General features: G+C 45.1%; 1 protein-coding gene across 3 annotated transcripts in view; it reads right to left on the reverse strand.

The window, feature by feature from the left end:
* Positions 1-25320, reverse strand: part of LOC127211989 (protein DDI1 homolog 2) — a 38004-nt gene extending 12684 nt beyond the window's left edge. Inside the window, exons 1-6 of one of the 3 annotated variants that reach the window (XM_051172077.1) lie at positions 25093-25320; positions 16794-16923; positions 11154-11390; positions 7776-7902; positions 5022-5149; positions 2285-2413 (exon numbers count right to left, since the gene is read on the reverse strand). In XM_051172077.1, coding sequence (XP_051028034.1) covers positions 2285-2413; positions 5022-5149; positions 7776-7902; positions 11154-11390; positions 16794-16923; positions 25093-25230 — 889 coding nt within the window. In that variant the 5' untranslated portion in view covers positions 25231-25320. The remainder of the gene's footprint in view (positions 1-2284; positions 2414-5021; positions 5150-7775; positions 7903-11153; positions 11391-16793; positions 16924-25092) is intronic. The other 2 variants (XM_051172081.1, XM_051172078.1) reach the window with 2 other exon arrangements.
* Positions 25321-26654: the final 1334 nt, after the last annotated feature.

Below are 26654 nucleotides of genomic sequence, written 5' to 3' on the forward strand. Positions count from 1 at the left end.
ATTCAAGGCCAGCCTGGTCTACAAAGTGAGTCCAAGACAGCCAAGACTACACAGAGAAAGCCTGTCTCAGAAAAGTGGTAGAACCAACAAATTTTCTTTTCTTGAGATAGGGTTTCTCTATGTAGCTTTGACTTTGTAAACCAGGTTGGCCTCAAACTCAAGAGATCTGCCTGCTCTGCTTCCCTGAGTGCTGGGATTGAATACTTGTGCCGCCACACTCGGTTTATTTTAAACCTTTTAAAGTAAACTTTTTTTCGAGAAAAGGCCTGTTAGAATCAGGTTTCTACTTATCAAATCAGAGACACAAGTAAGGCCTGGCTTTACTTGCAATCTCCTACTTCTCAGGTTAAAAATTATTTACTAAGGCCAGGTGTAGTGGTGCACGCCTTTAATCCCAGCACTCATGAGGCAGAGGCAGGTGGATTTCTGTGAGTTCAAAGCCAACCTGGTCTACAAAGGGAGTGTAGGACAGGCAGGGTTGGTACACAGAGAAACCAGTCTCAGGGGGAAATAAATAAATAAATTAATAACTTTACTAGAGGCTATAAAGATGGCTAAGCGGTTAAGAGCACTGGCTATTCTAGCAGAGGACCCAGATCAATTCCCAGCATCCCACAGGGTAGCTCAAAATCACCTGTAAATACAGGTCCTATGTCCTCTTCTGGCTTTCATAGCACCAGGCATACATGTAGTGCAAAGACTTAAACCGGGCAAACAGCCATAAACATAAAATTTTTAAAATTAAAATTACTTTGCTGCTATTAAGTAGTAAGTGGTGTATGTACATGTATGTGGAGGCTGGAGGTTGATGTTATGTGTCTTTTCCTCCATTGCTCTCCACTGTAGTTTTTAGAACAGGTATTCACAGAATAAGGGACTCACCATTTGGCTGGGATGGATGGGTTGCTAGACACCAAGATCTTCCAATCTTTTCTCACACTTGCATAGCAAGGACTCAGCCAGTTCAACTATCCTCCAACCCACATGTGGGCTGTGATCCAGTCGATCACACCACGGCTACGCCACGAAGGCAGTCTCTACATGGATATGCAGCTATCCCAGAACACCTCAAACTTTTGTCCTGTTCTGAGATTTGCATATTAACATAGAATGCAGAAACCCCTTTGGTGATGATAGCTAGAAAACGGTGTCCTGCTTTTGATGACCAAGAACCACATAATTGGGGCAGGAGTGATGGCTCAGAGGTTCAACAGTTGTTCTTTCTGAGGATCCAGATTAGGTTCCTAGCACTGACATGGAGAACCACAATCGTCCATAATTCCAATTCCAGAGGATTGGATGTCCTCTTCTGAACTCCAAGAGCACCAGACACACATAGTACTAAAAACCATTCACATACATAAAATATAACAAATCTTTAAAAACAAAGCCAACAAGAACTTCACAAAAAAAATCTCACATCTCAAGTAAGTCAGCCATTTTAAGTTGGGTCCCTGCCACACATGTAGTTCGTGTGTTGGAAAGTTCCTTTGCAGTGATGTCATGCCGGTTCTTGCAATAAAGGGTGTAGGAAGTTTCATAGACTACTTGATGGGATCTAGAATCACTATGGAAAGATAAAACCTCTGGTTGTAACTCTACTGTGTTTCTAGAAAGGCCTTTGATTTCTAGAGAGTACCCATCAACATCTTGCCCCTCTCCTTGGAATGAAAGGATAAGCCCAGCACAGGAGCCGATTTGATTGAAGGACAAAAGGGGCTAGAGGACAGCCTGGCTGTGGAGTGTGCGTAGCATGTGCTAAGGCATTGGGTTCCATCATGGAACTGACGGATGCACTTCTAGACTAAAAAGCCACCAGCATTTGAGTACAAGAAATGAAGAGACCATACTCAGGCATATGCAAACACCCTAAAGAGGAGTTGAAAGCAGAAAGGGCCATACATTCCATGAGTGTACAGCATCGCTGACCACAGGAGATTAAAATGCAGTGCCTAACACTGCGCGGGAAATGACCTCTGACCTAGCTAGGCTAGAGGGAAAGAAGCCACACTCCAGGGTCAGCAAGATTTCTCAGCAAGTAAGCTGCTTGCCACAGAAGCCCAGCAACCTCTATTCAAGTCCAGGGACCCGTGTAAGGGTATAGGCCAGAACCAACTCCAAAGTGGTCCCCTGACCTACACAGGAGCAGATGTATCCAAAGACACACACTGCTTGCTCCCATGTACATAGTCTCATCAATCAAAGGGACTTATGAAAGAACTTTAAAACTCACCACCTACCAATTCCCTACAAAAAAAGCAGCAACTTGCCTGCCTCCACTCACCTAGATGCACCCTTCCAATAATCTTCTGTGTGCCCACTCCTTTGGCAATACCAGCCCACCGGCGGTCCACGAGTCTCATTATGTTGCACCTTTCTGCACAAGCCTGGCTCATAATAGTCATCTGGGCACCTGGAGGGAAAGAATAATATCAGACTGTAAAAATAAATGCCATAGCCAGGCGTGGTGGCGCACGCCTTTAATCCCAGCACTCAGGAGGCAGAGGCAGGCGGACTGCTGTGAGTTCGGGGCCAGCCTGGTCTACAAAGTGAGTCCAGAATGGCCAAGGCTACACAGAGAAACCCTGTCTCAAAAAAACCAAAACCAAACCAAAACAAAACAAAAATAAATGCCATGTAACATCATCCTGTCTAGCTGTTCTTTCACGTATTTTTTAAAACTCCTGCTGTTCTTCCTGCTTCAGCCCTCATATTCTGGTATTATGTGCACCAACACTCCCTGCTTAATTGTTTTTATTTCCATACCAGAATCTAGTATAGCACAGAAATCTGACTGAAAGAGTATATTAATCCCAGCACTCTGGAGGCAGAGGCAAGCAGGTTGCTGTGAGTTGGAGGCCAGCCTGTTCTACAGAGATTACAGAACAGACAGGACTACAGAGGGAAACTGGGTCTCAAAAAATGAAACAAAAATAATAAAGTTTGAACAAAAGCAGAGCCATTATTGAAAATAGGTGTTATCGTTAGCACATGGACCACCTAAAACTCATGGCAAACTCCATCTCTTTGCTTATTCTTCTTTCATTCTTTTTCAATTTTATGTGTTTTAGCACATGAGAGCCTGGTGTCCACCAAGGCCAGCAGATAGCAACAAATTCCATGAGAATAGAGTTGCAGACAGTTGTTAGCTGTGAACTAAGCTTAAGTCCTTTGAAAGAGCAGCGTGTGCTTTTAATGAAGCTATCTCTCTGCCTATTTATTTATTTATTTTTAGTTTTTTGAGATAAGGTTTCTCTGTGTAGCCCTGACTGTTCTGGAGGCTAGGAAGAGCCTCCTTGCAGGTGGGCTGGAGGCCTCTTGGACTGAATAAATGGGGAAAAGGAGAAAGATCTAGCAGAATGCATATATTTTTCTCTCTTTTATAAGGCATACATGTTTCCATCTCCATCCACCAAAATGCTCCCACTAACCATATTCTCTGAAATTGTGAGCCAAAATAAGCTGTTGAGCCCTTCACAGGGAGTATCCTATCAGCAACTAGTTCACATTCATGCCCTTCGCAGCCCTTTCACAGGTACTATTGCTCCCAAACCCTTCAAAAAGGCCAAAGACACTCAGCATACTAAATGAGCTAAAGAGCCAGATGAGCAGAGGAGAGCTCGCTTGGGACTCCAGTTTGGTTTTGTACATGCCTCTCTTGTAATGAGACACTCGGAACTCGCCTGGTTCCTTCACCAGAGCACCACATCCCCTTCCAAACAATGCTCTTAGCAACTTTAGAACCCTCTTGAGCCCTGAAGGCCACCAGGCTATGAATACTACCATCTCTGAACAGTGGCCCTTCTCCATTCCTTTTAACTGCCAATTGACAGTTTCTAGTCAAGTGTAGTCCCAATGTATTTGGGGTTGAACAAGAGAAGGGCCAGCCAGGCGTGGTGGCGCACACCTTTAATCCCAGCACTCAGGAGGCAGGGGCAGGTGGGTCTCTGTGAGATCCAGGCCAGCCTGGTCTACAAAGTGAGTCCAGGACAACCAGTACTGTTATACAGCGAAACCCTGTCTCAAAACAAACAAACACAAAAACAATAAATGAACAAGGGAAGGGCCAATCAGGCCTGAAGCAGTTCTGGGTGTGTGCGTGAGAAGAAAACCAGTGGCCTCTTGTAAGCATTTGGAGAGAATCTCTATTGACAATGCTATGCCTGTGTATAACTGGGTGTGCACATAACTAAAATCTGATACAATATGGGAAGGGACATGTGCAGTAGAAGAAACGAACAGATGACATGATTTATCAGTCAAAATAGGGAGCCACTCAAAACAACCCCTTACTAACCAATCCTTCCTTTTCTTGTGCCCCACAAAAAGCAGCCCCCAACAATAATTGGGGCCTTGAATACTGACTGTTGCTCATTTGGCTCACTGTCAACCTTTTTTTGTTGTTGTTGTTGTTTGGTTTTTTGAGACAGGGTTTCTCTGTGTAGCCTTGCCTGTCCTGGACTCGCTTTGTAGACCAGGCTGGCCTCGAACTCAGAGATCCGCCTGCCTTTGCCTCCCTGAGTGCTGGGATTAGAGGTGTGTGCCACCACGCCAGGCTGATTTTATTTTATTTTTAATTACATTTATTTGTAGGAGAAGGAGAAATGCAATGTTAGTACAGACGTCCATGGAAACTACAAGAGGGTATCATATCCCCTGGCGCTGGCATTGACAGGTGTTTGTGAGCTGCGTGATATGGGTGCCAGGATATAAACCATTGAGCTAACAATTCCCGTCCACCCCACCCACCCACATTAAATCTCAACAGTGTTTCCTTCTGTTTGAGCCTCTATTTTTGGTTCTTTTGTTAAATTGCCGAAAAACCCACCCAGGCCCTGGCCATCAGTAAGTAACAGTAGAAGACAGACACTCAAATACAAAACCAGGTAAGAAACGACTAGGAAAAGAAATTTATCACCAAGACAAAGACTGAAAAGTGAAAATGTAACTTCCAGGCATCAGCAAGCAGACCACAGGACCAGTGTTTAAGACACCAGACTCTCCCCTCTTCCCATCATCACCTGAGTCAACGAAGGCTTTCACAGGATGCCCATTCACTCTGCAGTTGATGTAAAGCATGGCGACCTGGCCGAAGCTCTCTGGAGCCTCCTCCATAGCTATCGTCATGTTCTCCTCGATGTTCTGCTGCCTGTGACGAGCCAGAGCAGCACACTGAAAGCTCCACTCCCAGGAAAGAACACCGCAAACACATTTTGTAAATGTTTTTTTTGCCCTAACTGGAGCAGCTGAGTCATAGAATGGAAATGTTCTGTGTTCCCCAACAGGTGACTCAGCAGGAGGTGATGAGAGACAGAGCTGGCAGAAGACCTAAGACAGGCATAAAAATTATCCTCACGCAAAACAACTGTGCTCCCTTTAAAAGCTCAGAAGTGGAAAAATAAGGTCCTGAAAAGCAAGGCCAGATCCCTTTGTATCTTACCAAACATTCAAATTTCATGACTACTACTTGAGACAGGCTCTTACTACATAGCCCAAGTTGGACTTGAATGTGTAAACCTGTCTTCAGCCTCTCCAGTGTTGGAATTATTATGTATGGATCATGCCCTGAAAGAATGCTCCTTTATTTGGGAGTTCATGTTGTCTTGGTTTGGATTTTTTGAAACAGGATTTCTTTGTGTAACTCTGGCTGTCCTAGAACTTGCTCTGTAGACCAGGCTTGGATTAAAGGCATATGCCACCACTTTTTAAGGGCAATGGGCCTATGAAATAGCTCCATGTGGGTGAAGATGCTTGCCTCTAAGCTAAACACCTGAGTTCCATCCCCAGGTACCACAAGGAAAAAGGTGAGATCTAACACCAGCAAATTGCCTTGACATTGCATGCATACACACACCAATATGTAAATGTAATAAAAATGTTTTAATTCAGCCAGGTATGGTGGCATACGCCTGTAATCCCAGCAGTCAGGGAGGCAGAGGCAGGCAGATCTCTGTGAGTTCGAGGCCAGCCTGGTCTACAAAGTGAGTCCAGGACAGCCAAGGCTACACAGAGAAACCCTGTCTTGGGGGAAAAAAAAAAAACCAAAACCAAAACCAAAACAACAATATCAAAAAATGCTTTAATCTAGGTAGCTTTGACCACATTTCTTGAGCTTGAGAGGTGACTTGGCAGTCAAGGGTGCTTGCTGTCTTCCCAATGAGTTTGGCTCCCAGCATCTATGCCATGCAGTTCACAGCTGTGATCCAGCAGGCTACCTACACTCATACACTCATAACACACGCACCAATAAAATTAAAATAAGCAATTACCACACATGGTGGCTCACACAGAGGCTAACCAGGGCTATGTCTCAAAACAACAAGAAAACTCAATGAGCCAACCAAATAAACTTAAAAAAAACAAACAAACAAAAAAAAGCTTCAGGGTAGCCCCAGATACAAAACAGTGTCAGGCCAGCTTGGACTACGGAGTTATCTGCTTTCCTCACGTTACTTAGTTTCCTTTCCTGCACCCCTGTAGGATATGCTATTCTCCACTCGCAGGGTTTATCTATGAGGCTTTCCTACTCGCTTTTCCAGGATGAATGTGACTATACTTGAAGTCAATGTCAGACTCCCTTAGAGGTACAATGTGACCCAGTAAGAACAAATAGTTTATTTCTCTGGGCAGACTCAGCTAGCTAAGTTATGTCCATAGACAGTCAAAACATACAGGCCCAAAGTCATAGCTAGTAGAGGCTGAGTTCAAGGTCAGCTTAGCAACTTAGCGAGATCCTGTCTCAAAATAAAATGTAAAATCTGAGCTGAGGATGTGACTCAGTGGCAGAACACTTGCTAAATGTGTAAGAAGGAGGGAAAAAAAATTTTTTTTTTTGGTGCAATTAATGAGAACACTTATCCAAGAGAATAGGAGCAAATAGCTTAGGGATTTCAATTAATTCTGGAGTATGATTTTTATTTTTCAATTTCAAGTATAGTCAGAGTCAGATATGCAGCCTGGTAATAAGGGACTAGTCTAACAGGTATGAATGACAAGGTCCCTAGTGTAGGCAAAAGAGTGGGGAAAGCATGTTGAGTATATTAAATTAGACATCTACAGATAAAGCCCACCATACTCGGTGTAATAGGGTATTACTGGATTTGCTCCTCTTAGTTATATGGTTTTCACACTCTGCAACAAAACTAAATTGGGGTTGGGGAGCAAATGACCATTTTATTCAGACAGCATCTTGCTTATGGTCAGTGATGCAAACAGCACTGCCACTAGCATCCCTGTATTTGCCTGGGTTCCACTCTGGAAGACCCTGACTCACAGACTATGGAGAAGACCATACTGCATGCTTTTAATACAACCTCAGCAGAGAGCCACTGCGTCAGACGCTCAGAGTTGGAAATGCGCCAGGCAGAGAGCTTATCCACCAACCGAGGCAGCAAAGGACAGAAGAAAGCAGACAGATGCTGGACTACCAGACTCTACTTGTGCAGAGCTCTCTAATCCAATCACCTTCAAGCTCTGATTTAATCAGGATAGAAACAAGCCTTCATAGCCAGTCTACTGATCTTAGCAGACGGGGTTTCCCCTGCGTCTGTCCTAGGGTCGCCGACCTAGCTTTAACAAACTGTTCTGTCTGCTAGTCAGAGAACACTCACAAAACCTGAGGAGAGTAGGAAGTCATTAAGTATGAAGGAAAGTTTCCTGGAAAGACCGAGGTTATTATCTCAACCCCGAGACAGGGGAGCTGCTCCAAGCAGACATCTAGCTAACCCTGATGACCTGGACTCTGTGAGTGTGCTCATTAGGTAGATGGATCTTACCTTATATCTTCTTCTATCTTTGCCTGAGCTTCAAGATCGAAGGGGTCAGCAGAAAACAGTCGAATCCTTTCTTGCTCTCTCCGGGCTCGGTCCTGTTGCTGCTCCACCAGGACCCTAGAGAATTTCTCTACAAAAATAAGGGAGACACATTTAGCTCTACACTTTCTTTTTTATTCCACAATTTAATAAATACTTTTATTTCAGCTGAGCAGTGGTGGTGCACGCCTTTAATCCCAGCACTCAGGAGGCACAGGCAGGCAAATATCTGAGTTCAAGGCCAGTCTGGTTTACATAGCAAGTTTCAGGACAGCCAAGCTACACAGAGAAACCCTGTCTTGAAAAACAACAACAAAACTCTCTTATTTCAGATGTGTACATGAACAGGATTTTCACAGCTACAATCTTGTACGCCTTAGCTTAAAAGTCAGAAGACAAAAACATGTCTCTTCACTTCTTTTCTTTTCTTTTCCTTTTTGGTTTTTTGAGAAAGGCTTTCCTTGAGTATCTCTGGTTTCCCTGAGTATCTCTGGCTGTCTTGGACTCACTTTGTAGACCAGGCTGGCCTTGAACTTACAGAGATCCACCTGCTTCTGCCTCCCGAGTGCTCAGAGGCATGTGCCAGCGAGACCGGCTCTATCTCCATTTCTTAACATTCTACCCTCAAACTTCTGCTGCAATTTCCTGAGTGCTAGCTAGACTTTCCCGTGTGTGGGACACGTTGTACTGAGTTTTTCTTCTTATACATTGGTGCATACGTAGCCATGTATATGTTCGTGCAGCCACAGCCCACAAGTGGGCCAGAAGAGAGCTGATCTGTGGGAGTCAGCTCCCTCCTACTCCATGTGGGTTCAGTTCCAAGGACTGAACTTGGATTGTCAGGCTTGGCCTTAAACCTGCTTGCTCATCCTCACCAGATCAGCTGCATCACCAACTCTTATTGTCCCTTTTATTATTACTGTAAGTCCCCATTACACTGTTTCTACTCAGTCAGCAGCTTCCCTATATGGCCAAGTGAGGCAATGATCACGTATGGCAGAGAGATGCCTCCTTGCCTCCATGCCCCGACTGTACTCATTATCCTACCATGTAGGAACAAACAGAGCACTTTTCCTCATCCGTGCTTGTTTCCTTTGAGCCACGATCTGGCTTAAACTGCATAAATCACACTATCACATTTCATGGTCTTGAGAGAAAATTCGCATGCTTGCCACTACATGATGTAATTACAACAAAAATCAGTGTGTAAATGTGCCCAAACTAGTCTCTGACAATTAATATGCCAACATAATTAAGGAGTTAGGCATGGTTGTGTACACCTTTAAATCTGGCACTTAGGAGGCAGAGGCAGTAAGATCTCTGTAGGTTTGGGGCCATCACAGGCTATAATATTGACTGCCTTAAAAAGAAAGAAAGAAAGGGATGGAGAGATAGCCCAGTGGTTAGTTAAGAGAACTGTCTGCTCTTCCAAAGGACCTGGGTTCAACTCCCAGCACCCACATGGCAACTCAGAACTGTCTGTAATTCTAGTTCCAAGGGATCTAATGACCTCAATCAATGAAAATAAAGCAAAATTAAATAAATTGTTAAAAAAAAAAAAAAAAAAAAAAAAAAAAAAAAAAAAAAAAAGAAAAAGAAAAAGAAAAAGAAATGAAGAAAACCAAGGCAATGTCATGTGGATTACAAACATTTCCAACATGATGTACCGAAAAAAAACTTTTTTGTTCCTAAGAATTAAGTGAAAGAAACCTTGACACAAAAGAGTGTATTTTATAATCCCAAATACATAAAGTTTGAAAGTAGACAAAACAAATCAATGATTATCAGAACAGGGCTGCCTACTACAGAGGAAACTGACTAGAAGAACACAACAAGACTTTCTGGCTGAAATGGCTTCCGTGGGTAATGTGCTTACTGTGCCAGTGTGAGGACCTGAGTGTGACAGCAGACCGCATAAGACTGCTGGAGATGACGGTGCACACTTGCACTCCAGGGCCCAGGAAGCAGACTGAGGGCTCCTGGGGCCTGCTGCCAGACAGCCTAGGAAGGGACCCCACCTCAAGGAGCTGGTTGACATTCTGGAGGGTGATACCCAAGGTTGCCACATGATCTATATCTCCAACCCCCCACTTTAAAAAGGCCAAAACCAAGTCAGGCTTAGTGGCACATGCCTTTAATGCCAGCACTTGGGAGGCAGAGGCACTTATGGACCAGTCTGAAGATCTGAACTCAATCCCTCACTCGCCTAAGGGGGCAGGAGAGAACATGCTCTGGGAGCTGTCCTCTACAATGGCTGTGGGGTGTGCTTTGCAGCCTACTACACAAAATGAAAGCTGAGTTTGGACCCTCAGAGCCCATGTGAAAGCTGGTGCAGTGCCACACATGTGCCTACTAGTGCTCCTATGAGAGTCCCCAGAAGCGCACACACCATTTTGCTTGGTGTACTCAGTACAGTGACAAACACTAGAGGCCCTGCTCTCAAGAACATGGTGCAGGGGGCTGGAGAAATGGCTCAGAGGTTAAGAGCACTGACTGCTCTTCCAGAGGACCTGAGTTCAATTCCCAGCAACCACATAGTGGCTCACAACCATCTATAATGTGATCTAGTCTCCTTTTCTGATCTGCAGGCAGAATATTGTATACATAATAAATAAATCTGAAGGGAAAAAAAAGTGCAATGTAAGGACTGACACCCAATGTTGTTCTCTGACCTCTATATGCAATCTGTGGCCACATGGCGCTCTCTCTCTCTCTCTCTCTCTCTCTCTCTCTCTCTCTCTCTCTCAAGATTTTTCCCCCAAGATAGGGTTTCTCTGTGTAGCCTTGGCTCTCCAAGGCTCACTTGTAGACCAGGCTGGCCTTGAACTCATAGCGATCTACCTGCCTATGCTCCCTGAATGTTGGGATTAAAAGCGTGTACTACCACGCCTAGCTAAAATTAAGAAATTTTAAAAGAAACTGGTGGCCTAGCATGGTGGCATACGCCTTTAATCCCAGCACTCAGGAGGCAGAAGCAGGTGGATGTGTGAGTTCCAGGGCAGCCTGGTCTACAAAGCGAGTCCAGGACACCCTGTCTCAAAAAAACCAAAGAGTAAAAAGAAATTGGCACATGCTATTAATCACAGCACTTGGGAGGCAGATTTCTTAGTGATCGAAAAGATACCTCTCCCAGGATCAAGATGATTTCAACTAAATACAAACTCGACTGTCAGCTAACCCAGCCTTTGAGATTACATAATTCACCCCTCAACAGGTGGCCTGTTCAGGAATCACTGCAGAGAGCCAATGGACTGAGACCGCTGCCTGGGTCTTGAGCATTTGTGGTGGCACAGCCACATCTCCTAAGGTCATCCTGACTTGTCTGCAAACGGCTGAGCTTACCGAGATCTCCACTGAGCAGAGCTTCTGCCAGGGGTGGGTTACGCTCCTTCAGCAAGGACAGTTCATGCGGGTTGGCCAGCAGCATGTCTCGGAGCAGGGCTGGATTGTCTAAGCCTTGAGGAGACGATGCTATTTCCCCAGGAGATGGGCGCTGAGCCTGTGATCTGGGCGGCTGGCGCTGTTGGGGATTTGACGTGCCAGGCACAGCTATACTACTGAAGTCGATCCGGGGTAAGTCTGTTGAGATTAAACAACAAGTTTGCCCAAATGATGCATTCCATTAAAACAAGCACTGAAAAAAACAACAGAACACTCACTCACTCATCACAGCGAACAGCAGCAAGTGATAATTGCAGACACACTATGTCGCTCCCCTTGCTCTTCCTCCAAGAAGGTGCTCCAAGAGTAAACTGATAGGAAAGAATATGAGAGGGAGAGACAGCTCAGAGGTTACGACACTGGCTGCTCTTGCAGAGGACCAGGGTTCAGTTCCCAGTACCCACATGGTAGCTCAAAATGACCAGCAACTGCAGTTCTAGGAACATCCCACACCTCTTCTAACCTCCATGAGTGTCAGGCACACACAGTGTACATACAGTCATTCACACACACAAATTTCTTTGAATCTTAAAAAAATTAAAAAGAATTCTGCTTCAGGCAATGGTAATAACTCTAAATTTGGGATCTACAAAATGTTCCAGAACAAATAAAGGCGTTACTTAAACTTTTAGTTGGGGGTACTAGAGAGATGGCTTGGTGGTTAAGAGCACTGCCTGCTCTTCCAGAAGTCTTCAGTTCAGTTTCCAGTAACCACATGGTGGCTCTCAACCATCTACAACCTCTAATGCCCTCCTCTGGCATGCAGGAATACATAGAAATAGAGCACTCATATACATAAAATAAATAAAATCTTTTTTTGTTGTTGTTTTGCTTTTCGAGACAGGGTTTTTCTGTATAACAGCTCTGGCTGTTTTGGAATTCCCTCTGTAGTCCAGGATGGCCTCAAACTCACAGAGATCCACCTGCCTCTGCCTCCCAAGTGCTGAGATTAAAGGCGTGTGCCACTACCACGTGACCCAAAATAAATAAAATCTTTAATAGGCAGATCTCCATGAGTTCCAAGCCAATTTGGTCTACATATTGAGTTCCAGGCTAGCCAAGGCTATGTAGTAAGACACCATTCTCAAAAGAAAAAGAAAAAAAAAAAGGGGGGGGGGATCAGGTGGTGGTGGTTCACGCCTTTAATCCCAGCACTCAGGAGGCAGAGGCAGGTGGATCGCTGTGAGTTCAAGGCCAGCCTGGTCTACAAAGTGAGTCTAGGACAGGTAAGGCTACACGGAGAAACTCTGTCTTGAAAAACAACAACAACAACAACAAAAACCCAAAACAAACAAGCAAACAACAACAACAAAATCAAAAGAAAGACATTTAGTTTACATTTATTTGACTTGTATTGGGGGAGAAAAAGGCTTGTAGAGTCAGTAAACAACTTATAAGAGTCAGTTTTCTCCTCTCATCATGAGCCTTTCTAGGTCAAGCTCAGGGGGGTCCGGCTTGGCAGCAAGCTCCTTCACACACTGACCTATCTCTCTAGTTCTTTATGTTTTTAGAAAACTAAATCGAAGGGCTATGGTATGTTCAGATGGCAGAGTAGCCACACAACATGCCAGAGCCCTGGGTCCACTCCCCAGCGCCACATAAACTATGCTGATGCAGTGCATCTATAACCCTGCTTCTCAGGAAGGGGGAGTGCCAAGAACATTACAAATTCAAGGTATTTGGCTACAAAGTAAGTTTTTGGCCTCCTTGGGGATGTGTGAGTCTGTTTCAAACAAACAAAAAAATTGTTTCAGTAACTGCAATTGCCTAACTCTAGATATGGTTCGTCTTAAAAAGTTTTATTGAGCTAGGCATGCAGGAGCAAGCTTTTAACCCCAGCACTCAGGAAGCAGAGGCAAGTGGATCAAAGTTGGAGGCCAGCCTGCTCTACATAGTGAATTCTAGGACAGCTAGGACTACATAAAGAAATGCTGTTTCAAAATAATAATAGTAGTAGTAGTAGTAGTAGTAGTAGTAGTAGTAGTAATAATAATAATAATAATAATAATAATAATAATAATAATAATAATAATAATAATAATAATAAACTGTTTCTGTGTGGATGGGCATGATACAAGTGTGGACATGTGTCCCAGAGCACACTCACTGTCTTAGTCCCTGTTCTATTGTTGTAGAGCCACTGTGACCAAGTTAACTCTTACATTTAATTTGAGGCTTGCTTACAGTGTCGGAGGGTTAATCCACTATCACCATAGCAGGAAGCATGGCAGCATGCAGGCAGCTGCTGGAGCCCTATCTGAGAGCAGGTGTCTTAAGAGACACCCTAAACCTGGAGAGATGCCTCAGTTCTTAATGAGCAAAAGACATGGGTTTTATTCCCAGAATCAACATGGCGTTAAAAAAAAAAAAATGTTGTATGAAACTGGTGTGGGTATATGCCTGTAATCCCAGCACTCTGGGAGGCAGAGGCAGGCGGATCTCTGAGTTAAGAGGCCAACTTGATCTACAAAGTGAGTTCAGGGCAGCCAAGGCTACACAGAGAAACTGTCTTGAAAAAAAAACAAAGCAAAACAAACAAACAAACAAAAACCGTATGAGCCCGGTGGTGGCGCACACCTTAGTCCCAGCACTTAGGAGGCAGAAACTGGCTGATCTCTGAGAGTTCGAGGCCAGACTGGTTCTAGCACAACCTGGGCTACACAAAGAAACCTTGTCCCGAGGGGGAAAAAGAATACTGTATGCATCAAGTGAACAGCCTAAAGACTTCATGCCAAATTCTGCACAGCTAAGCACTGTAGCACCGTATGAGGAAGTCTAAGGAGCTCTTCATGCCTCCTTGAATTAGTTTCATCTGTGCATCCCATACATGGTCCTGGGAAGTAAGTGGGCACAATGGTTTCACAGGACTAAAGAACTGAAGAACAGGAATTTTTTTACCCCGGGTTCTGGACTGTTCTAGAACCCCAGTCTTCACACAAGAGTCCACACAGGCATGACTCCACTGCCATGAAATGCCCATAACAGGTAAACATAAAGACAGAAAGCAAACTTGCTGGGTGTAATGGAAAGCAGTGAATGGCTGTTGGGTGGACATGATGAACGAACTAAACAGAGCTGGATGACAGCTGCACAGCTCTGCGAATACATCCACAGCCATTGAGTCCTGTGGACTGTAGTTTTATTTCAATAAATCTGGTAAGTGAAAGAAAGAAAGACACTGGATATGGTGGCTTATGCCTGTATTTCCAGCACATTAGAAGCTTAGAGAAGAGGACTGGGAGTTTGAGACAAGTCTGTCTCCAAAAAAAAGGCAAACTAAAATAGAGCCCAAATGAGACAATGACCTTGAAAAACTCCACATTATGTTCAACGCTAAAACTCATTTAAAGCTGGGCGCAATGGCCCATGCCTTTAATCCCAGCACTCAGAGAGGTAGAGGCAAGTGGATCTTGGTGAGTTCGAGGCCAGCCTGGTCTACAAAGTGAGTCCACGACAGCCAAGGCTACACAGAGGAACCCTGTCTTGAAAAACCAACCAACCAAAAACTCATTTAATGACCAACCTTTGTCTGAAGCCCTTTGTGTCTCAACTACAAAAAGGGAATGCTGAAATTCATGTATAAGGTTTCAGCCTCATATGTAGGTTCAACTAGTAACTATCTTAAAACAACAGACCAACTGGCAGTCAGTGTTTGTGTTGAGAGATAGGGCAGATAGGGAATATAGGACAAAACATTTAAGCAATGGAAAGGCGAGTGAGTGGAAGGCTTCCTGGGAGCCGCTGCCTCCACCAACCACCAAAACCACGTGGGTGGGGCTATCTCTGCATGTGGAGAAACTTATCTCCATCTGACATTCCATCTTGCTAGTCCATTCTGAAAAACTTGTTTACTTAATAAACAAGATCTCCACATATATCCCTCTCCTCACAGCAACATACTGGCTATGTTGTCGATAGAGAAAAAGCAGAACAAAATATACAAACAAAAACAAAGCTAATACCCAGAGCCTCTAGTTCCACCTCCCGAAGTACCTGAGGGAATATTTGGTTTTACTGATTGGCAAGCTAGAAGTGCTATCTTTCTAAAACAGAAGCCCAAGGGATGGATTAAATCAGGACCAGACACAGTGAGTGCCTGTAGAAGACCCTGTAGTCTGAAGAGAAGCACTGTACTCCAAACATCAGTGTGTACTGCCTAACACAGCTGCCAGCCTATTACCATAAACTTTAAAAACAACTGACCTAAATACTACTTGAAGAATTTCACAAAAATATGGCAAGGGAGCCTGGGCATGGTGGCACACGCCTTTAATCCTAGCACTCAGGAGTAGAGGCAGGTGGATCACTGTGAGTTCAAGGCCAGCCTGTTCTACAAAGTGAGTCCAGGACAGTCAAGGCTACACAGAGAGACCCTGTCTCGAAAAACCAAAGGGGGGGGGGGGGAGAAACACATTTCATTATGCAGTTCCACATCAGGGTTTTGAAACCCTGAGCCACGAGCCCCTTTGAGAAATGGGCCGTCAGCACCAAACACTTATGTGCCGGCTCCCACATAGTCCTACGTGTTTTAGAGACATAGAAACCTCCTAAACCTACATGTAGGCTCCAGACTATGAGCACCACGGCTGGCTGGGTGTGTAGGTGCATGCCTGTAATTCTAGTCCCTGGGAAGATGAGGCTGGGGGCCATCCTGGGTCATACACAAAGTTCCATAGCCCTACTGGGCTGTGGAACCCTGTCTTTAAAACAAAACAATTGGGGGAGGGGGTGTCCTAGAGCAATAGCTCAGTGGTTAAGAGTGACTTCTTAATGGTTCCCAGAACACACACAAGGGAGTTCATAACCACCTGTAATTCCAGTTCTATGGAGCTCTGATACCTCCAATCTCTATGGTACCTACACTCATGTGTATTAAAAACAATAAACTCCAGTTCCAGAAGATCTGACACCCTCTTCTAGCACCACAGGAACTGTATGCACACCCACAAAGAGGCAAAATACCCATACATATGAAAATAAATCATTAAAAAAATTACAAGGGGAAGAAAATCCCCCAATATGAATAGTGCATCCAAGACTATAGCAGTGTCAAGGAGAGACCCAAACATGGTGCTCCAACCACTTAAACCTGCCAAGTTTGAGATAACAGAAAAAGCAACATTTCAACCACTGTTTTTACTGACTAGCTACATAATTCTGATGACATCATTTAAACGAGCTTCATCTATTGATAAGGCAAAGCAGAATTACTTACCCCACAACCAAGTAAAGAGACCAATGAAATATGGGTTCATGTGCCTGATAATTAGATATACTGTAATTAAGTCAGTCAAGCAGCACAGGCTTACCCAGCCTCCTAGTCCTAGGGTTGAATGTTATCATGGAACCATCGCTGAGAACAGAAGAGACTAACTTTGACTGAGGGCTTGCAATGTGCCAGCTCTAGGTGCTGGGTAACTATGACACCTACCTTCCTTAGAAGACCCACAGTCAGGGCTGCATCCTGCTAGTCTGAGTCTAAGATATAGGCCCTCTCTGCTCTACCTACTCAGGGTTATATTAGAAGGTGGTGAATCTTACTTGAGAACTGCACTGGAGGACGAGGGTCTGCATTCTCCTTCTGTCGTAAAATTACAACATCACCATCTTTTAAGCCGTAGGAAGCCAGTGACCTATGGTTGTCGGTGAGCGGTCTCTCTGCATAGACAATCTGCAAAGGAAGATCCAGCGGTATGAAGTACAGAGAAGCAACCCGGCACCACTTCCCTCTTCATCACGTTTCCTGCTTAAGACTCTCCTGTGGGTTCCCATCATACCTAGAAGGAAACCCAAAGTCCTGCCTGTGGCTGATGGCTGCCTCTGACCTCATCCTACTGCTACCCTAACGAGACACACACCATCTTCCTCTCAGGCTGTTTCTTTCTCCTGTCACTTTGTTTGGGTCTCTGATCAAATATTACTTCTTCAGTAATCTTCCCTAAAGCCACATGTAAAATGTACCCAGGACACGGGCTGTGGGTGAAGCTCAATTAAACAGCATTTCTCTTACACCCAAGCCCCGGGTTCCATCTCTAACGACTCAGTGTATTTTGAAGTAAACTATACTTTCCTCATGTAATATACTCCATGTTGACCTGCTCCTTAATCTATTACTCAACTAAAATGTAAGTGATGTGGAACAACGATTTTGCTCGGCTGCCCATCACAGACACTTGGACAAGGCCCATTATATGACAAATGCCCAGAAGTCTGCTCAAGTAAAGGAGAGTAGGGAATCTTAACTTTCATTCTGAGCAACCAGGAAAATAGGAATGACATATTCTGGGTATGTTCACTACAAGGCAAATACTGTCTACTTTTGCTAAGCATGGTGGCACAAGCTGTAATCCCAACACTGGGAGGCCAAGGCAGAAGAACTGCCTTGAGTGCCAGGCCAGCCAGAGCTACAGTAAGATACTGTCTCAAAAACTACAGAACTAAAGCCCAGTATACAAGTAACAACACTAATTATAAAACAGGTCACGAATCAGAGAGGGGGTAGAAATGATCAAACACAGTACTCAAAGGACCAAGTTCTCAAAAAATAAATGAATAAAACCTTTAAAAAACAAATCATCGGAGAAAGTGATAATAAAGAAATTCAGGATAAAAAGGTAATTGTGTTTTCCAACTGAAAACCAACAAACCCACAACTATGGTAGTTGACTAGAATACAGTAAGCACTTTAAGTGCATTGCACACTAGCAGGTCTTTCTCTTTTACCATCCCCAAAGTTTTACAGCTCTTGTTTTTGTTGTTTTTAAAAAAGTCTTTTGAGACGGTTTCTCTGTGTAGCCTTCTTCGGCTGTCATGGACTCACTTTGTAGACCAGGCTGGCCTCCAACTCACAGAGATCTACCTGCCTCTGCCTCCCGAGTGCTGGGATTAAAGGCATACACCACTACGCCTGGCTCGTGTTTATGAAAAAAATATAAACAAGAAAGAAAAACACGTTGAGCTAAGAACTACTAACAGAAATACTTTCTATGGTGTCAAGCACAAAAGAAGACTGTTCTGTGAGGGAAGAACGGAACACACAGGAGCACAGAGGCTTTGCCACGTAGGGATGTGAAACCGTCTCTATGTCATCATGTACTCCACAGAACAAACCGGGGCTTGGCACAGCTTGCTCCCTAAGCAGTTTACTCTGCACTGGCCTACAAGCTAACTGAGCAACCTGAGCTGGGCACTAACTCAGCCAGGAACTCTGGGAGGGAAGGGCCCTGTCACTAGGTGGGCCAGGAATCAAATTTCTTGCGTCAAGCAGGCCACCAGATATCCCTTCTAGTCCTTTTTCCATGCTAAGCCCAGAGCCTCGTACCTTTTAGGCAACTTGTCTACCACAGCCTTCCCTCAGCCATGCACACGGCACAGAACCAACAGACATCATTTACACTGGCCATTCATTCTAAGCCCTTTCTGTCACTCTGCTCCCAAGTTTGCAATAAAATGGGCAAAAACCCCTAACCTTCCAAAACTGAATCCTTCTAGAGACAAGAAAACAACTCATATGTCCAATTTTACAGATGACTAAAAATGACTGCAACCATCATCTCCATCTTGTCATAGCACTTACCTAAGCGAGGATCTCATAACTTCAGGGAGAGAGAAAACAACTAATTCTTTTTTATTTTTGGTTAATATAATGGAAAGTAATATTACATATAATTTGTGGGAGTGAGTGGTAAACAACTGTAAACCAGTCACAGGTTGAAGTGTGTGTGGGTGGCATCAACACCACTAAGCCACTGTGATGAAGTCACCAATAGCCCATGGCCTATTCTAACTTCTCAGATTCAGAGAGTCAGCTGTCAGTGTATTTAAAGACACATGACTAGTCTCCCAAGGCAGATACACTACCCTTACTAGAAGATGTATTCATTTATAAAGAACCAAGCGCAGGAAGAGAAGAACAATTTAGGGGACGATGCTGTGGTTCGGTGGAAAGACACCTGCCTGGCATGGAAGGGCCCACCACAGACCATTGATTGAATCCTCTTCCAGTGGGGCACAATTTGGAAATCCAAATTTAAAAAGAACATCCTGGCCTGGTATGGTGGTGCACCTCTCTTGATACTGGTTCTGAAGACAGGGTTTCTCCTGTAGATCTGGGTGTCCTGGACTCGCATTGTAGACCAGGATGGCCTTGAACTCATAGAGATGCAACTGCCTCTGCCTCCCAAGTGTGTGTGCTGCCACGTCCAACAGTGTAACACTCATCTTTAATCCCAGCACTTGTGAGGCAGAGGCAAGTGGATTTCTATGTTTCTCTAAGTTTGAGGTCAGCCTGGTCTACACAGAGTTCTAGGACAGCCTGGGCTAAAAACTTCACAAGAGAGAAAAGAGGGTGGTGGGATGGGATGGCGATATGATCAACAACAAAGTAGTAAGCTCCCGACAGTCACTGGCACCAGGCACGTATACAAGTTATGGAATATCTGACCCCATCTCCTCAAAATGGCTGAATTAGTTACTTGGGCACTGATGCCTGTTTGGCCCTGATTTCAGAGAATTTGGGTTATGGTCAGGAGGGAACAGCAAAGGACTGTTCACATCAGGGCATGCCAGAAACAAAAGAGGACACAGGAAGACACACCCCAAGGACATACTCCCAATGACCCTCTTCCTCCAGGCCCCACCTTCTCTCACCACCTCTCAATAATTCCATCATACTATGAATTCATCAAACAATTGGTTAACGCATGGTTAGGGCAGATCCCTATGACGCAGCTGTCTCTGAAAACGCTGTCATATATACATCTGGAGGTGTGTTTCATTAATCCTGACACAGAAGGATAAGGAGGAGGGTTGGGGTTAAGGCAGCCTGGGCTATTGAGACTCTAGATCAAAGAAGTTCAAGAAAGGTAATATTACTTAAATAAATCACCCTATAGGCCAGGCATGATGGTACAGCCTGTAATCCCAGCACTTGGGACTCAGAGACAGGAGGGTTAAGTTGGTCAAGGCCAGACTGAGCTGTATGAGGCCTGTCTCAAACAAACTCATGTCATCTTCCAACTCAACATGAATGACTAGATCAATGACTTCAAGTCTCTAGCAGGCAAACAAAAGGTTAGCAGGTAATGGCTCTGGTGCAGTTCCCTATCACGTCTGCTACCCCTCTCAAAAGCTAGTATGGAAAACCTGAGCCCTGCCATTCAGGGGAGAATACAAGAAAAATCTTTATTTTCAGGTGTAAATCTACAGAACTGGTGCAGTGGCTAGTACTTACAAAGAGGAGCACTCTTAAGACACGATTCCAACCTTAACAACACTTGGTAACAGACTCATTAATACAATTCCAAATCTTTAAGCATGACATCAAATGTCTTCTGGTCTTGCCGTAGTAGCTCATGCTCATGAAAGAGGCAGGCAGATCTCTGTGGTTTCGAGACCAGCCTGGTCTACAGAATGAACTCCAAGACAGCCAGGATTGCACAGAGAAACCCTGTCTGGAAACAATCCCCCTCCCTAAAGCTTCCTGGTCTCTGAAACCACTTTACAGCGCTATCCCCAACCCAGCAGCTCTTAAGTTTTTGAAACAAGGCCTCACTGCTTCCTATTTAGAGTAGGTTAGGCTAAGAACTTAAGAGACCCACCTGTGTCTGCCTCCCAATTGCTGGGTTTAAAGGTATGAGCCACCATGCTCAGCACCCCAAGAAAAACTTGTTTTTTTGAGACAGATCCTCACTATGTAGCCTTGGCTGGCCTGAAACCTGAAATGGAGAACAGGCTGTCCTTGAACTGTAAGTCTCAAATAACAACAAATAACAAACAATTACCAAAACCAAAACTAACACTCAGCGTGCAGTTCTCTCTGGATTATGAGGATAAGTGAGTGATATCATTCTTTACTCTTTTCTGTGTTATTTTCATGACGATTTCCCATTTACCAGGAAAAAGAAAAAGAAAGAAAGAAAGAAAATTACTTAAGGAAATAAACACACCAAAACGAGCCACAATAGAAACTTTCAGTTTCCATGGCTTAAAATAGCATTTTTTTGGTAAGTCACACACAGGCTATGTGCAAAGTAGCATTTCCAGGGTCACAGTTAGTTGCCACTTAAACATGCCTTTCATTAATGGTCCTTCCATTCTGTACAGGCTTTTACTCCATGTCACCTACTGAAGTAAATTATGTTCCAAAAGTATCAAGACATTAATTTAATGTGAAACTAAGTTCTCCCTCCAGCCCAGACCTGAGACAGTATTTCTGTGTAGCCTTGGCTGTCCTGGACTCACTTTGTAGACCAGGCTGGCCTTGAACTCACAGTAGGATTAAAGGCGTGAGCCACCACGCCTGGTGAGGCTGAATTCTAATAATTTTTGAAGTAGGCCCAGCCAAGCCTGCATCAAAGTAGCACCCTGTGGCTCCCAAGCCCACGCCTGCACTGAGACTGAACAGCACAAGTGGAGATGACTTCTATTTTAAATTTATTGTCATCCCATTAGAACTACTATAATCAGACTAGAGCTGTTAAAAAATTAACACCTTTTCCAAGCGTCTTGTGCACAGATGATGGTGATGAAAGATGGAGTTCCACACTAGTGCTCCCCGTGTTGGACAGGCACACAAGACAATTCTTCAAGGGTATAGGAAGGAGACAGAAAGCATGAGACTTTTCATTTCTGTTTATTTTTTTTTTAATTTAGACTTATTTTGTCCACTTTGCCTGCATGTATATTCACGTATCACGTGCATGCCTGGTGCTCTCAGAGGCCAGAGGATGTTAAATCCTGTGAAACCAGGGCTATTGATGGTTGTGAGTCACCATGTGGGTGCTGGAAATCAAACTTCTCTAAGAGTCCACTGTAAGCCTGGCCTGGTGGCGCACGCCTGTAATACCAGCACTGTGAAAGGCAGAGGCAGGCGGATCTTTGTGAGTTTGAGACCAGCCTGTTTTACAAAGTGAGTCCAAGACAGCCAAGGCTACACAGAGAAACTCTGTCTTGAAAAAAGAAACCAAAAAAACAAACAAACAAAAAAGTCCTCTATAAAAGCAACAATAGCTCTTAACTGTTATCTGTCTCTTCAATCTCGTCTCCATTCATCTAGTCTATCTTTATTTTAACCCCTTTCCCCCATCCCCAATCAGGGTTTCTCTGTGTAACCCTGACTGTCCTGGTACTTGATCTGTAGGCCAGGCTCACCTTGAACTCAAGAGATCTGTCTGCCTCTACCTCCTAAATTCTGAGATTAAAGGCATGCAACCACTCTTACCTGGCTTAGCTTATCGTTTTTGAATCCTATTTCATATCGATTTGTAAAGTACATTATTACTTAATGTACATAATGTAACTGATATATAGTAGATGCACATGAAGAATACCTGTTAGCTGTAACAACAGAATATGCACATACATAAAACAGCCATTTATGTATAAGGTACTGTGAGCACGATCTGAAACTCTTCACTTACAGGGACACAGTAGCTGTAACATGAGAATAGTAAGTTTAGAACAGAAACCACCTCCACCTGCGCACATGTGACCAAAGTGGAACACACTCCATCTCAGCACAAGTGGGATTCAGTAACCAAGCAGTTGGATGCTTACAAGTTTGGACAGCAGTGTTGTGAACCGCAAAAAAGGCTCCTGAAGAAATGGAGCAGGGAAACAGGAGGTGAAGAAATGGGGATGGGAAAACTAAAGCTTAAGTGAAGTAAACAGAAATCTGAGAGGGGACAAATCAGAAAAACTAATTGGGGAGCTCAAAGAAGAAATGGTTGGGAATTAAAAAAAAAAAAAAAAAAGCAAAAACTCAAAAACGATAGTTTACTTTTATGATCCAATGAAAGGAAGTGACTCAAGTGTCTGAGGTGGATCCTGTTTCTGCCTGAGGGGGTTAGTCAGCACACTAGACAAGTGAACCCCCACTTAAAAAATCAACTCTTAAAATAGACACTAAGTTGTCAGGTTACATAGAGCCAACAGCACTAACCTGAAAAACAGGGTGCTGCTTACAGCTATTTAATACAGGCTTAACAGCAGTGGGAGTCCAGGTTTCTGCACACTAATTTGGGTTGATGCCAGCAAAGGAAGAATTTAAAGCCAGCCTACTTATTCATATGGTACCCCTAAAAACTCCAAACTGGTGCCCTTTTTAACCATACAATTCTCATTCAATCTGATACCCCCTTAAATTTACTTTTTTTTTTTTTTTAAAAACAGACATTTGATTGCCATAGGCCGGGAAGGCGGCATGTAACCCAGCAGTAGCATGCTCGCCTGACAGACACACAGACGCACACACAACGAAGGAAGAGAAAAAAAGAAGTCAACCTCTGTTCAATCTCAAGCCCCACTAACAAACTCAACTTAAAATTATTCCCAATCAGCTGGCAGTTACAACTTGGATGATCAAAACAGCAACACAAAAGAACAACTGAAAAAAAACTTTGAAAACAGAAAAGTGAAACTGGGCATGGTCGGGTATACTTGTAATCCCAGCAGTACAGGAGCCTGAAGCAGGATTGCTGTTAGAGGCCAACCTTGGCCCCACAGTGGAGACCTTGCTCCCAAAACCAAAAACAGCTGGTTGTGATGGGCTCAGGCCTTTAATCCAAAGGCTTGGAAGGCATCGTCAACAGGGATCTCTGTGAGTTTAGATCTGGATGCCAATCTGATCTATATGTTGAGACCCTGCCTTAAAAAAAAAAAAAAAAAAAAAAAAAGCAATCCTCTAAAAGGCTGGCCCCCCACCCTCTTCCCCCCAGTCTCTAGTCCTGGTTTGCTACTGTAGGGAATGAGATTGACCAACAGGAACTGGGTCCTGGGTTTTTGTGGGTTGATTTTTCTATGGAAATTGGGGGAACTGTTTATTCCCTAGCTTTTGCCAGACTGCATCTGAGTGACACCTCGCTAACTAAAATAGATCCTTCCAGAGAAAGTTGTATCCCAAGGTTCTAAAGTTCATATTGTGTAAAGGAATCATACTTCTGAACAAAATATTGACACATGTTTACCATAAGTCAGGACAGAACAAGCAGTAATTGGGCAACAGTTTTTGGAACTATTTCATAACTGCAGAAGGAAATCAAGATTTACATTTTGGGGCCTTGGGAGCTGTCTCTAATTTTCTGATGTTTAGACTACGCCCAGCGAGGCCCATTTGGGAAAAATTCTCAAGTGTTTTAACGTAAAGGGTACAGAGTAGTCCACCTAATGTTTGATGAAGACTACTGAGGGCTCCAAACCATTTTGAGACTACATTTTCTTGTTAGAAACGTAAGACGGGCTGAGCTCCTTGCCACCGAGTCTCTCAAAGGTCTTCAGACGGTAGGCCATTTTCAAGCTAATATCCTTCGAAAGCAGAGAGACCTTTGAACTGACCCAACTGTACTGGGACCAGAAAGGAGGAGAACTTTGACCTGAGAGCAGCAGACAGACTGAGGTGACCTAACCATTACTTTAAAAAGAAATAAAATTAAATTAACCAGAGACGCATGTCGTAAGGAAGCATTGCCAGAGACGTCAAAGGCAGAGCGAGTCTCAAACTTTCCCCCTCACTTTCGACTGCAAATCTGCATGCTCCCAGGTAAACTGCGCAGACTGAAGCAGGAACTGGGTCCCAATAAGCAAACCCCAGACCAGTGTCTATCTCCCAGTGATCCAAACTGGTATTTCTGGTTGGAGAAGCAGGAGATGAGGACCCAGGGCTCCCGAGGGCCAGAAGGTGGGGAGGGCTGTCCACCCGTGCACGTACCCCTCTAGCTGCTGCGGGTGCATCTACGGGCGGCTGCAAGACTCGGCCCCCGCCGCCCTCCAACTCCCCGGCCGGCAGCGGCTGGAGGCCACGCTCGCTGCCCACTCCCCCCCCCCCCCCCACCCCCCGGCGTACCTGGCTCTCGGCGGCGGGGATGCCGGACTCGAGCTCGCACAGCGCGCGGAAGTTGTGCAGCTCGAAGTCGGCGTCGACCTGGAGGGAAAAGGTCACCTCGGAGAGGTCCCTCCGCACACAGTACACGGTGAGCAGCATGGCCCGGGCCCGACCCGGCTCGGCTTGGCCCCGGCCTGGGCGCTGGGCGAAGGGCAGCCGGCGGCGAAGGGGCCAGGCGGGAGCTGCGGGAGGGCGGCGGGCGCGGGCTGCTCGCTCGCTCGCTCCTTCCCTCCCTCACACGCGCACAGTGACTCACTCCTCGCTCCCGCCCTCAGCAGCCAGCGCGGCCGCCGCCACCCGCCTGCGAGCCCGTCTGCTTGCCCGGCCTGCCTCCCACAGGCTGCCGTCAAGCGCACCGGCCGCCCGGCGCCCCGCCCCGCCGCAACGCAGCTGCCGTAAAGCGCTCTAGGATACGGCCGCCTTCGCGACGCGCGGGGCGGGGCTGGGGGCGAGCTGCGGGGAGGAATGCGGGGGTGGGAGGGACCCCCGGGAAGGACCACCCCCCGGGAAGGACCACCCCATGGTTGGTTGCCTTAATAGCCTAACCCGGGGGTACTCCACAATCCCAGTTATTCATCCAACAGGCACCTTCTGTGCGCTTGGGGCGGGCATAAAAATGGATGAAAGACACTGAGTCTGAGTCCTCACCCTTAACTCTCCATCTGCTATGGGAGAGACTTAAGTAAGCAGATCTTCCTAAAAGAGATGTTTCGAAATGGGAATTGGGTCGTTTTCGTCTTGGTAATGGACGTAGGACGAAAACTCAAATCCTTACTTTGATCCCTAGAACTACCTTTGCTGTGCTCCGGGGCCCATCCCCGGCTTCGGAGGCCCAGTGCAGTGCGCCTCCACCTCGGTGCTGCTGGCAGCCACACCACTCAGTTCCCCTCTGTCTTAAGTTACCTCACTCTCAGACTGCATCCTTTTCCCAGCCTTAGCAACTTCAGCATTCAGCACAGGGCCTTTACTGGGCACAGTTTAGAATCTATTTGTTATACTGGGACTGGTGGTACAAACCTGTCATCCCAGCCACGGGGGTTGGGGTGGGGGTGGGGTGGGGCCATTAAACAGAAGACTGGCAAGTTCAAGGCCTGCCTAGACTATATGAGTTCCAGGCCAGTCTGAACAACTTATTTTGAGAAGGTTGTTGCTAAATAGCTCATTGATAACTTGCCTAGCACTCAACAAAACACAATCCCTTGCCCCCCCGCCCAAAAAAAGTAAATATGCTGTTTCAGTGGCCACCCAGTTCTTAAGGAGATATAGAGACCAAGGCATAAGAATGGTAAAAATCAAGCCGGGCGTGGTGGCGCACGCCTTTAATCCCAGCACTCGGGAGGCAGAGGCAGGTGGATCGCTGTGAGTTCGAGGCCAGCCTGGTCTACAAAGTGAGTCCAGGATGGCCAAGGCTACACAGAGAAACCCTGTCTCGAAAAACCAAAAAAAAAAAAAAAAAAAAAAAAAAAAAAGAATGGTAAAAATCCAAAAACTCCTCAGGGCCCACTAGGATGGATGATCACTGC

Source organism: Acomys russatus, chromosome 29, assembly GCF_903995435.1.
Source record: "Acomys russatus chromosome 29, mAcoRus1.1, whole genome shotgun sequence".
Taxonomy (NCBI): Eukaryota; Metazoa; Chordata; class Mammalia; order Rodentia; family Muridae; genus Acomys; species Acomys russatus.